General features: G+C 31.4%; 1 protein-coding gene across 1 annotated transcript; it reads left to right on the top strand.

Moving 5' to 3' along the window:
• Positions 1 to 2233: 2233 nt before the first annotated feature.
• Positions 2234 to 12232, top strand: LOC132749454 (interferon-gamma-inducible GTPase 10-like). Its single transcript, XM_060739200.1, has 2 exons — positions 2234 to 2336; positions 8855 to 12232. Exon 2 carries the CDS (start codon positions 8876 to 8878, stop codon positions 10097 to 10099), a length of 1224 nt encoding a protein of 407 aa, XP_060595183.1. The 5' UTR covers positions 2234 to 2336; positions 8855 to 8875; the 3' UTR covers positions 10100 to 12232.
• Positions 12233 to 12532: the final 300 nt, after the last annotated feature.

Below are 12532 nucleotides of genomic sequence, written 5' to 3'. Positions count from 1 at the left end.
TAACCGTAAAAACATACAAAAGCACTCAATCAATGCTTTGAAACTAACCTTGACAAAAAAACTCGGTATTAAGAGTATTACATAAGAAACCGAACAGCAAGACATCTTAAAAGAGAGTTAAACTGATACACTATAAATATAAGAGGTGAGATACTTAATTTTGCATATTATATTTTCCTTTGTACTTATCTAAACATGTTGCACATAATCTTGTCAAACTTATTATATTGGTCTTTTATATTTTGACATAGTATTATGAATGAGTAATGAACAGTCTACAGATTTGTTAGGAAAAGAGCTGAGAAAATATATTTAAAGTTCACTACAGATCAAGTAATGTATGTTAAGGTAGCACTCCACACTAAATTTCAAGTTTCTGCCGTCAATGTCCTACAACCAATATGTCTGATAAATCTGATCCCAAACTACACAACCTGGAAAAAGAAAACACACTTTGTTAAGAACATATATGTCATAACATGGCAAATCTATAATGAAATCATCCCATGTGCAACAGTCAGGCAGTTTAAAAAATTTCAATAAAAATCTACAGTGGTCCATCTATAATTAACAGCATGTGATTTCTAACCATGTTTTCGAATTTGCCAATGATCATATTACATGTCACAAAAACAAATTTTATGCTGAAAATGCACTTTAAAGATAACCAGTCATTTAAATTCACAATAGTCACTATATCCATGAAATCCTCTCTGGCCATTCGAAGTTGTGGCTTCAAAAATTGTGATGTGCTGCCTAAGTTAGTATAACCATTATAATTAAAAGAGGAGATAGAAAAAGAAGAAGAAGAAAAAGAAGAAGAAGAAAAAGGATCGCAAAGTTAACAATATGGAAAATGTGTTACGAAATATACTAAAACACCGAAAATAAAAGTAGCAGTAACGAAATTTACTGAAATGAAGATAAATAATATTTTTGTTGTAATTGTTGAGTCACAGAAGTTACACCAACATTGCTATGGTCACATGATAACTTTACTAGCACGAGCGTAGAAAAACGAACGGTCTGTAAGATACATTTGTAGCTTGGTATTTTCTACTCATGTTTCGAACCCCCAGTTGCTTGAATAACGACCTTAACCAACTGGCAACATATGGCTCAAATTACAAACTTAAAACTTCGATATACCCGTTAAAATCGAAAATAAAAGTATAATTTTTGAAAAGTTCTAAGAAAAAGGAACTGCAAATATGACTCATGAGAATTACGGTACGAAATGCTAATTTACCGGATCAAACAATAGTTGAGTATATAAAATGAACACACAATCGTAACAAAATTATACATCTGTGAAGTCGAGAGTGTAATTGTAACATATGTACAAGCAGATTTCGCTTCAGCCAAGGAATTTAGTTGATTCATTTTATGAGAAAATCTATGTTTATATTTTTTAAGGACATAAGTGTATTACAGCTCGAATTCGCTATTTCTTTCATTATCTGTTTACATCAATATTGACAAATAGGGGTGTCGATAATTCTGAATATAAAAACATACTATTTATCGCCTAAAGTTTTTACCACCTAATCTCTCTTTTTTGTATGTGTTTAGCATAATAGGGTAGTGGCAGAGTGCTCGCTCTATGAATGTGGAGACCCTGGTTCGTATCCTGGACAAAGCCTTTTTTCATTTTACTTTTTGTTTTTAGTATTTATTTTATTACAAAGAACTTGATATTAATTCCACGTGAATTTCATTCACACAATTCTATATGAGAACATTTAGTTATACACATATTCGCTTTCAACAGGTTTTTAAGTGTAAAACAACACAGATAAATGAGCAATAGAAGAAAAAAATATATATATGGTCTATAAAAATGAGCCAAAATTGTTAAACATGTGTGCAAAATATTATAAAAGAGAAAATGAACAGTTACGTGATACACTATAAACATTTATTCTGAAAGTAAAAAACCATACTCAAGAAATGTGCACAGTTGCAGATTTGAACTCGGAAAAAACATGTTCATAACCTGAGATCTTCATAACCACTACGCTACTCAGATTTATGAGTCTATTTCCACTTTTATTTTTCTATATTGCAATAAAAATGCGACACGTAATAATTTATGAACTTGAATAACCTGCTATATTATTATGGTACGACCGACTAATGTAACGTTATCGTGTTTGACTTATATTAGATTTTCTTTGATGTTTTTGCACAATACTTTCTTATCTTATATGAACTCCAAATCGTGTCAAAATTTTACATATGTGGCGGCGAGATCAAACTGACTGAAGTGTTATTGCAACATATGTACACAACAGATTTCGCTTCAGTGGAGGAATTTAGTTGATTCAATTTATGAGGTAAACGATGTTTATATATTTAATCGACATATGTGTTATATTAGATTTCTTTATGTTTTTAGTTATCTGATGATATTGCAGGATACTTACTATCTTAAAAGGAGCCATATTTAGAATCAAATACAAAATATCCTTAAAATCGAAACTCGTAAATGTAAAAAAGCAAGAATGAAAATTTCCTTTCGAAATATACTTAGGAAAACGAAAGCTTTAGATACAAGATACAAGAAAATTTATTTTACGTCGGATACATATAAACAGAAAACATAGCTCATGAGCTATTTTCCGACAAACAATAGTATATGAACTAAACAAAAGTAAAGCAGCTAAAAAAGAAAATATAAGCATAAGCACAATTAAGTACATGGAAGTAAGATATTAAAGCAACTAAAAATTATAAGCATAACCACATCTAAATACATGGATTTAAGTTATTATAGCACCATGCATGCTTAAAAGTTACAATAATTACAAGCAAGATAAAACAAATAACAGATATATATAAATAATGTACATTCCTGTAAAAGAGTTATATATTAGTTAAAGACAGACATGTATAAAAATAAGCATAAGCACATCTAAAAATATGAAATTAAGAAAACGAAAATTTAAAATAAGTTAAAAACTACAAATGTTACAAGAAAAAGAATACAAAAATAAGATATACATAAACACCTATGTACATACCTGTAAAAGAAATATAATAGATATATAAAAAAAAATACATACATAAAAAAACCAAACAAAAACAAGGAAATTACAAGGACTATCACATAATGCAAATAAAAAGTAACATTAAACATTTATTGTTATAATATTTGCAACATCTAAAGAATATACATAAAAGCACATATAAAACATGTTAATCACATACAAAGTAACAAACACATGTTAGACACACATGTGTTTAACAAAAGGCTACAAAAGACACATTGAGCACTTACATTTTGGGCCTGTCCAGGTGCCAACCAGCCTCCCAAATTCTTTGAAGTTTTCTACTCTTCTGATGTCACTAGGGAAGCTGTTCCACACCCGGGCAGCCTCAAAACGAAGAGAGTTCTGTCCATACCTGGTGGTTCGAACTGTAGGCACTTCTAGAATATGATCAGACCTGCAATTGTAAACAGAGGTCTTTAATTTGGCTAAGTTTTGAATATATTTAGGTGATATATTGTGTAAGCACTTGAAAGTCTCGATTGCAATTGTTTTTAACCTGCCTGCTTAAATGGAATGTGGGTAATTTAACCTTATTAAGGAGACTTTCATATGATGGTGTAAAATCATTGAAAACAATGCGTAAGGCCCTGTACTGGAGTTTTTCAAGTTTGTCTGTGGTGGCTTTACTACAGAAGTGCCACACTATGGGACAGTAATTGAAATTGGACCTGATAAAAGATTTGAATATGATAAGCCTGGTAGGTACAGAGAGGAATTTACTTAATCTTTGCAGGACATTTAACTGTTTTGCAGCTTTTTGGCAAATGGCTGATACCTGGGCATCAAAAATTAATTGATAGTCAATATCTACTCCTAGTAATTTGACCTGTTCATCACATGGGATAGTGCTGCCGCTTATATCAAATGACTTAATTTCAGTATGTGACTTGACCCCCACTGAGATAACTTGAAACTTTTCAGGGTTTGCCTGTATTTGACTAGATTTAAACCAATCTATGAGGATATTACTTTCATCCTCAAGGGTAGATTTGACAACTGTAGCATTTTTATGCCAGAAGGACAAAGTGTTATCATCAGCATAATTAAAAAGGGTGGATTTTTCTATGAAGTAAAATATATCATTAATGAAAATGTTGAAGACCAGGGGCCCTAATATTGATCCTTGAGGGACATCCTTAATAATATTATCCCACTGGCTGGTATAATCCCCTAGTTTAACCCTTTGTTTCCGCTTTTGGAGATAACTGCTCATAAGTTTACATGTCAAGCGTTATCAGACAGACCATATGCTTTAAGTTTAAGGATAATTAAATCATGTGGAAGACAGTCGAAGGCCTTTGATAAATCCATTAGTATTGCTCCGATGAACAGGTTTTAATCAAGGGCCTTTTTCCAGTCTTCAACTAGCCTTAGTAGCGTAGTCTGACAGCCATATGATTTACGGAAGGCTGCCAGATAAGGGTGAAAAATTTCCTCAAAGTAACCCGAGAGTTGGTCATGGATAACCCTTTCATATAATTTGGACATGGTGGGTAGAATACTTACTGGCCTATAATTTTTTTCTATATAGGGGTCATCTTTTTTAAAAATTGGGGTTACTTGGGCAAGTTTTAGATTTTCTGGGAACTGACCTTGACTTAACATAGTATTACATAAATCTATAATAGGACAGGCCAGGGAGTGTTTGCCTGCAATTATGACCTTTGGTGGAATTTGATCAACTCCAGTAGCCTTTTTTGGATTTAACATTTTTATGGACTTAGATATATCTTGTTCAGTGACCAGTTTGAATGTAAATTGTGATTGTGGGCAATTATTCTTTATTTTATCTATGCTTGGGTGTATAAAGGTGTCTTGTTCATTTTCTTCTATACCAATGTTTTTGAAGGAAAACCAAACTAAAATATACGAGGGGTTATCCAAAAAATTCGCGGACTTTTTAAATATCTATTAAACGTCAACGTGTATTGTAATGAAATTTTATTAGCATACCTTGTAGAATATTATCAACACGTTTTGAAAAGGACAGTTAACTGCGTCAATGAATAATAATTTTATATTGCTTTTAAATAAGCACATGCCCGGCACCCGGCTCAATGTAGAAAAGCCCAGTTAGTCATTGCATATTTTTTGTTAAAAAAACACTTATTAACGAAGAAAACCCGCTAAACATGGCATGTTTTTTCGATGATGTTATTTAAGTAATTCTTTAGAATATAGACGTCATTTCCGTTATTTTTTTGTTGAAATCGCCAGAAACGCCCGACAACGATATTGTTTACAACGGGAAAATGACGGACACGCAGAAATTAGAAAATAGCGTGATAATAAACTTTTGTTGTAATTTGGGAATGACACCTACAAAAATATTTGAAAACTAGAACTGTGTCCAAAGGACAGGGATGCCCCCACTGTGCAGATGTGCTCGTAAACAAGAGCATGCATATCTGTATGTAAGATTTTTATGTGGAACTTTTTATAAAAATCTTCCATCCGGTTTAAGAGGAGTTGCGGTGACAAAATTTCTATATGGTATGTAGTGAAAAAAAACAACAAAGGGCCAAAATTCTGTTAAATTTTATCGCGGCAAAAATTCATTCCTTTACTTCCATCTACACATTAATGTTGTTCAAGCAAAATCTGCCATCCGGTTTAAGAGGAGTTGCGTTCACAAAATTAGTGAAAAAATCAACAAAGGGCCACAATTCTGTTAAATTTGGTCGCAGCAAACATTCCTTCCTTAACTACCATCTACACATTAAGGTTGTTCATCCCTGGAAGTTTAAGCAAAATCTGCCATCCAGTTTAAGAGGAGTTGCGTTCACAAAATTTCTACATAGTATATAGTAAAAAATCAACAAAGGGCCATAATTCTGTTAAATTTGGTCGCAGCGAAAATTCCTTCCTTTACTACCATCTACACAGTAAGGTTGTTCATCCCTTGAAGTTAAAGCAAAATCTGCCATCCGGTTTAAGAGGAGTTGCGTTCACAAGATTTCGGGACGTACGAACAGATGTACGGACGGACAGACAGACGTACGGGCGGACGGACAAGTGCAACGCTATATGCTCCTGAATTTGTGGGGGCATAAAAATTATCAGGCAGACAGACAAAATAAAATTTCACGATAATAAGTATGTAAGTTGCATTAGAAATTAGTGATGAACATTACTTTGAGAAGCAGTAACGGTTATTGACTGCGTAACGTTGAAGCATAAGCTGTACGTTAAATATTATAACGTTGACGTCGAAAACTTTTTGGAGTGCGCCGCAGTCGCCGACATATGTTTATGTAAAATTAAATATTGTTGTAATATAAGAAGATATTTACATGAATTTTTCTGTGTTTATTTGTTATTTATTCTTCTAAGCAGTGTAAAAATTTCAAATCAATACCTCAAATATATTTTACGCAACAAAGAAAGTCCACGAATTTTTGGATAACCCCTCGTATGTATGACTAATGCAAACTATGTAAAGAAATGCCCAATTACGTTGGGTATATAAATCGAACAACCAGATGATTTTTATTTGTGCGTAACCAAACTGAATTATTTTTACTTCAGATAGAATTAATTGATTCAGTTAAAGAGGTAAATGGAGTTTAAATACTTCAATATTCATAAGTTGAATATTAGATCTCAAAATGTGGAACGACAGAAGCACGAAAGCAACAACAAGCATACTAAATTTTCCTAAAAATCGGAAGGGAAAATAACAATGATGAAATTTCATTTCGAATTGTACTTATGAAAATGAATAACGAAGTTTAGTAATAATTTAATTCATAAAAATATATATAACAAGAAATTCTTATGCTATGACAAACGAAAATAATGGTAGAAATAATGTTACGAAATATACTAAGAAGAATGAATGCACCAGTAGAAATAAGAAAAAGTTATCGAAAATGATTAGTAAAAATAAAATTAAAATAGAAAGTAAAAGAAGGATTCACGAAACTTTTAGACTGTTACATTTCATTATTTTTTACATCACTTTTTTATATAGTTCAGTTACTGAATACTTGGACTATGTTTACATGCACTGGAAATAAATATAAATAACTGGCCAAAATGCGTAAATAAATTATATAAAATTTGAACACTTTTAAAGTCGCACAGCACGACAAGAACACAAAAACAACAGGCAGGTGCAGACTGATGATGATATATTTCACAACACAAGTTTAGATGTAATCATGCGTTGATATTCATTGAAATACAAATTGTATATATAAAACAAATGATATAATTATTTGTTTAAAGATCCTGTATGTTTTGTGATTGATATTGTTACTGTATGTATCATACACTTGCAAAATATTATATATGTATATAATTATGCAAATAAAACAATTTTCAAACATCCAAGAATATGTAAAATGTGTACTGCAAATATTTGTGCACATTATATTTAATCAATAAGTTACATGCATTTATTTCTTATTGGAAAATTTGACTTGGAATTTATAGAAAATAAATTTCTAATTACCTCCCTTTATTTACGCAAAATGTTAAATTGGGTAATATCTTTATAAATAATGCTTATTTGAACTTACAAGATTGACAAATCTTAATTTGAGCATCATATTTATGAAATAAAACCATGAAAAAAATGTGTTACAGGATCTTTAAACTACAAGTGATATACATTGTATTTCGTAACTTTATCTATTTTACTATTGGGAAAAAATAGGAACTTGAAACATGTCTAATCCTACTCACCTGATACATGTACCTAGGAAGGTTATCGTATCGTATAAAATTGAGATATAAGTGGTTGCACAAAATTACAAATTTGATATTAAATGTCATTTTTTGAAAAAAAATGTCTGTTTGATAAGTAATTTCATCTGTGTCAATAGAAAATATGTCAATTTCAAATAAACTCGAGATGTAATAGTTATAGTATATGAAACGAGTTAGTTACGAGGATGTTACACTGGCTGGGGCGACATCAAGGGATATTTCTGCTAAAAAATGGCGAATCCGTTAGGCCGAGACAATTATTTGCATAAATATCCCGAGATGTTGTCCAGCCAGTGTTATATCTCCGTAACAAACAAGTTTCATATTTTCAAACTTTTTTATCGCAATGGCATGTTTTTTTGTTGTTTTTTGTTGTTGTTTTTTTTGTAACAGAAATCAGGGAAATAGAATCTAAATAAAAAAAATAAATAAATCGCAAACTACCTTACAGCTAGTTATGATAAGGCAGTTTTTTTCATGTAAAAATACAAACAAAACAAACAAATAAAAACAAACAATCAAGATATAAAACCATTGGAAACTTAAAGACATCCAATGTTAGAGATTGTAAACTGTTACCTTGTGGAAAGTAATGCTGATCCATGATTAAGTGGAAATAATTCATTCAGCAGATGTACCTTTTGATTATATGAGAGAACATTTCATTTTATTGATTATCATTGATTATATTTTTTACTATTTATTTTCTTATTTATTTATTTTACTTTATGTAATTGATTCCATTATTTATTTTTTTTGCTACTGGGAATGTTCGTTACCCTTGGTCCATTGGAGCCTCTGTGAAAAAACTACAATGATATGTACAAGGTGCAAAAAAACTCAACTGCTATATAGCAGTAGTGTGTTTTTCCTATATGAATCAATGATAAAACTGCAGTGCTATATATCAATACAGTTTGTAAATGCTCATTGAAAGTGTACTTAGTATAATGGGTTCGTAAGAACAATGAAAACGTTCAAAACCAAGCGTATGTTTTGATAAAAATTCCATACAGCTTAAATCTTTGACCTAAGACTGAAAGTGGTTTTACTGCAATAAACAGGGTCGTTATTTCTATATATTTCAGTGCCATTTAAAACCAAATTAAATGATGGCTAGCAACAGTACGTTTGAGTGCAACACCGTACCTGCAGAAGAAGGAGAGTTATTTGTTTATGAGTTCGCAAAGCATGGTATCACTGGTATACAACAATACGTCACAGAAAGACTTAATAAATGGCGTAGAATTCCATTGAACATTGCAGTTACTGGAAAAGCAGGAGCTGGAAAATCAACTTTTATAAATGTCATTCGGGGACTTAAAACGGGAGAGGAGGGTGCCGCTCATACTGATGTCACTGAAGGCACGAAAACTATCAAGTCTTACAAGCATCCTTACAACGAAAATTTAGTATTTTGGGATTTACCTGGAGTTGGTACGGAGAATTTCAAACGGGCAAATTATGATGATAAGGTCAACCTGGCAAAATATGACTTTTTCCTCATATTTTCATCTGAGCGATTTTTAGAAAACGACGGCTGGCTGGCAAAAGAAATAAGAAAGATGGATAAACGGTTCTACTTTGTGCGTACCAAAGTATTCCTTGATATTTTCAATGAGAAAAAGGGTAGGGCGTTTCCGCGTTCTAGAGATGAGATTTTGAGTCATATACGAATCGACTGCCAACAGAACCTAGAAGGATATGGTATATCGGACAGCCCTGTCTACTTGATCGACAACTTTGAACCATACGACTTTGACTTCGGTATGCTACAAGCAAAATTAATCGAGGATGCACCACAGCTAAAACGTGAGGCCATGACTTTTTCAATTATTGGTCGAACCGAAGAATTAATGTTTCAGAAAAAGAAGGAACTTCAAAAACGAATTCCAATTATTTCATTGGAATCTGCAGTGGCTGGCGCAGTTCCCGTTCCAGGCTTTGGCACGGCTGTGGATGTTGGTCTAATGATAATAGAAATCATGTTCTACAGAGACCAGTTTGGTTTGACCGAAGATGCAATCAAAAAGAGTGCAGTAATGCTCGGAGTGCGCACAGAAGAGCTGACAAGTGAACTTGATATGAAATTGATATTAATCAATTGCACAGAGAAAGGATTAATTGCGCTCTGTAATGCATTTCTCATATCGCAAGCAGTGGAAGAAGTAACAAAGGTCGTGTTACCTGTTATAGGAAGCGCCATAGCTGGAATATTATCATACCAGTCAACTTCCTATTGCATGACAAAAATTCTTGAACAGATGTATCAAGATGCTTTGAAAATCAACATGAAATTGAGTATGCATGTAGCACAATCATTGGCTGTTTAACGACTTCTTTTCTATCTTAAGGCCCTGTCACACTAGACTGCGCTTTCACTGATTTTGCACGGCGTTGTTAAATTTTACAAAGCGCCGCGAGGTCGCAATATAAATGTGATAATTTTGATAACCTTGAGCGTTTTAATTGGCGATTGTCTGCTTTCGGACTGCGCTTCTACTGCGTTCTTTGCGTTTCCACTGCGCTTTAACGGCGCTCACACTGCGCTTAAATGACAAAGCTCTCTAAAAGCGAGGTAGAGATGCCGCACAATCTCCGTACAAGTGTCGTGGATAACCATCACGTTTATTTAGCGCTCCTGGTATTAAAACATATTCAATATCATTTACTTCATATAACATCAACAGAAATAGAAATTTATACTTCAACATGTTTTTGTTACATATATAACAATGCATTTAGTTTATTAACACTAATATTTCTTGAGAAAACGTGGTTATTTTGACAATTGGCATATGCGATAACCACTGCCCGTTTACAAAAAAAAAAAAAAAAAAAAAAAAAAAAAAAAAAAAAAAACCTGACACGTAAACATATATTTTTATTTCTTTTTTTGAATTCACCATAAAATTTTACTTGATAGATCAAAAATGTAGAAAATTCTATGATTTTTTTTCAATATATTTAATTATTTACAGAATTCCAGTTAATTTTTCTTATTTCTTGTTCAGTTAAGAGGCCTGAAAACCTATTTTTTTAAAGAAATATGTTCAGATTTTCTTTTGGTTCATACAGATCGAGCCATTGTGCGTGTTTTATGTTGACTTATGCATTTTGATAACACAGTTTTGCCATTTTGAAAGTTTTGAGATATACGGATACCATGGAAACTGCCATTTTACAAGAAATCTAAAACGCCAACATGTGTTTTTATTTTTATTTTTGAATTTGTCATTAAATTTTACACAACATACAAAAAATTTAGTAAATCCTATGAAATTTTGTTCTCGATATCTTTAATTATTTACAGAAATCATTTTTTTCTCATTTCGTGCTCAACATCAAAATCATTTAAAAGAAATATGTTCAGATTATCATTTGTTTCATACATAATTATTGGATAAGGTTATCGTTGCATCAATTATGCTTTTTATGTGTATTAAGCTATCATGTTCTATTTTTTTTTACACAGTTTGGCTATTTTTGAGATATACGGTTACCATGGAATCTGCCATTTTACAAGAAATCCAACACGTCAACATATATTTTTCTATTTTGAATTCGCTCTTTAATTTTACTAATCATACAAAAAATTTAGAAAATGCTTTGAAAGGATTAAAATTTTCATAAAACTGTAGAAAATGTATATTTGAGTGGAAGTGTCTATCCTTAGGGTGTGTTAGACAATATTGAGTTTTAATTAACTTTATTAAAGCTTGTGACAATAATATATAAGCCCATATAGTCGTTATAACGTAACGTTTGTGTGCATAAACACTGTTTTGAAAAAAGCTATCGTTGAAAATCAGATTGTTAAATTGTAGGTGTGAAGTGAATATGCATATAAAGTTTTATAACGTTTTAACATGACAACTGTTTATAATATTTAGCTTGTGTGACTAGTTTTACATGACTATTCAAGCAAATTAAGACATTGTCGATTTCGTTTTAATTAAGTTTTGTGGGGATTTGAAATAAAATTATTTAACTAATGATTTTTTTGTTTGTTAAAAGATATAGAATGATATGGCCTTTATCTAGACGTGACGTTCTATTTTTAGCAACTGAAATCACTTATTTTGATGCATAATGTTCTATGAATATGCACTCATCGTATGGTTTCCTTACTTAAGAAGTATTCAGTGGTATTTCAGATCATACAGAATATTTATTATGTATTATCGGAATCTGATTTGTCATGCGAACATCTGACGGAACATTGCCAAATTATGGTAACGGCTTGTAATTATGAATGAAAAACAATTTTGTCATACATTTTCAACAAATTTTTCAATTCCATTTTTCGTTAGTAGTATTCTTCATTGTTTATTGACAAACGTCCCATGACTTGGAAATTTCTCGAATTCAAAAATTTATTATGTTCATGTTAATATGTTTGCAGTTATTTGAATTAAGTTCGTTAACTATACAGTTTATACATACAATGTCTTTTAATTTCCCTGAATTATTTGTTTGTTTAGCATAATATTTTCGTTATTTAAAGTTGATTGAGGTTAAAACTTTTATTATTGTAATTCTAGGTAAAATTACATGCCTAATGTTATAATCTTTATGATTTTTGAAACATTCATTTGAATACATCTTGATTTTGATTTGATATATAAAGAAATTGTATAGCAATATTAATCTATCATAAAGACTGTTAAACAACTAATAAGAATTTCTAGCACGGATAGTCGGAGTATTTTTACAGCAATCATGTATTTTATAATTCTGTTGTAAAATTGGATTCTAACTAAAAC

Source organism: Ruditapes philippinarum, unplaced genomic scaffold (genome assembly GCF_026571515.1).
Source record: "Ruditapes philippinarum isolate M1 unplaced genomic scaffold, ASM2657151v2 ctg2610_1_1_1_1, whole genome shotgun sequence".
NCBI classification, from domain to species: domain Eukaryota; kingdom Metazoa; phylum Mollusca; class Bivalvia; order Venerida; family Veneridae; genus Ruditapes; species Ruditapes philippinarum.
The sequence above is the reverse complement of the archived record's forward strand: the minus strand, read 5'-3'. Positions and strand labels throughout refer to the sequence as shown.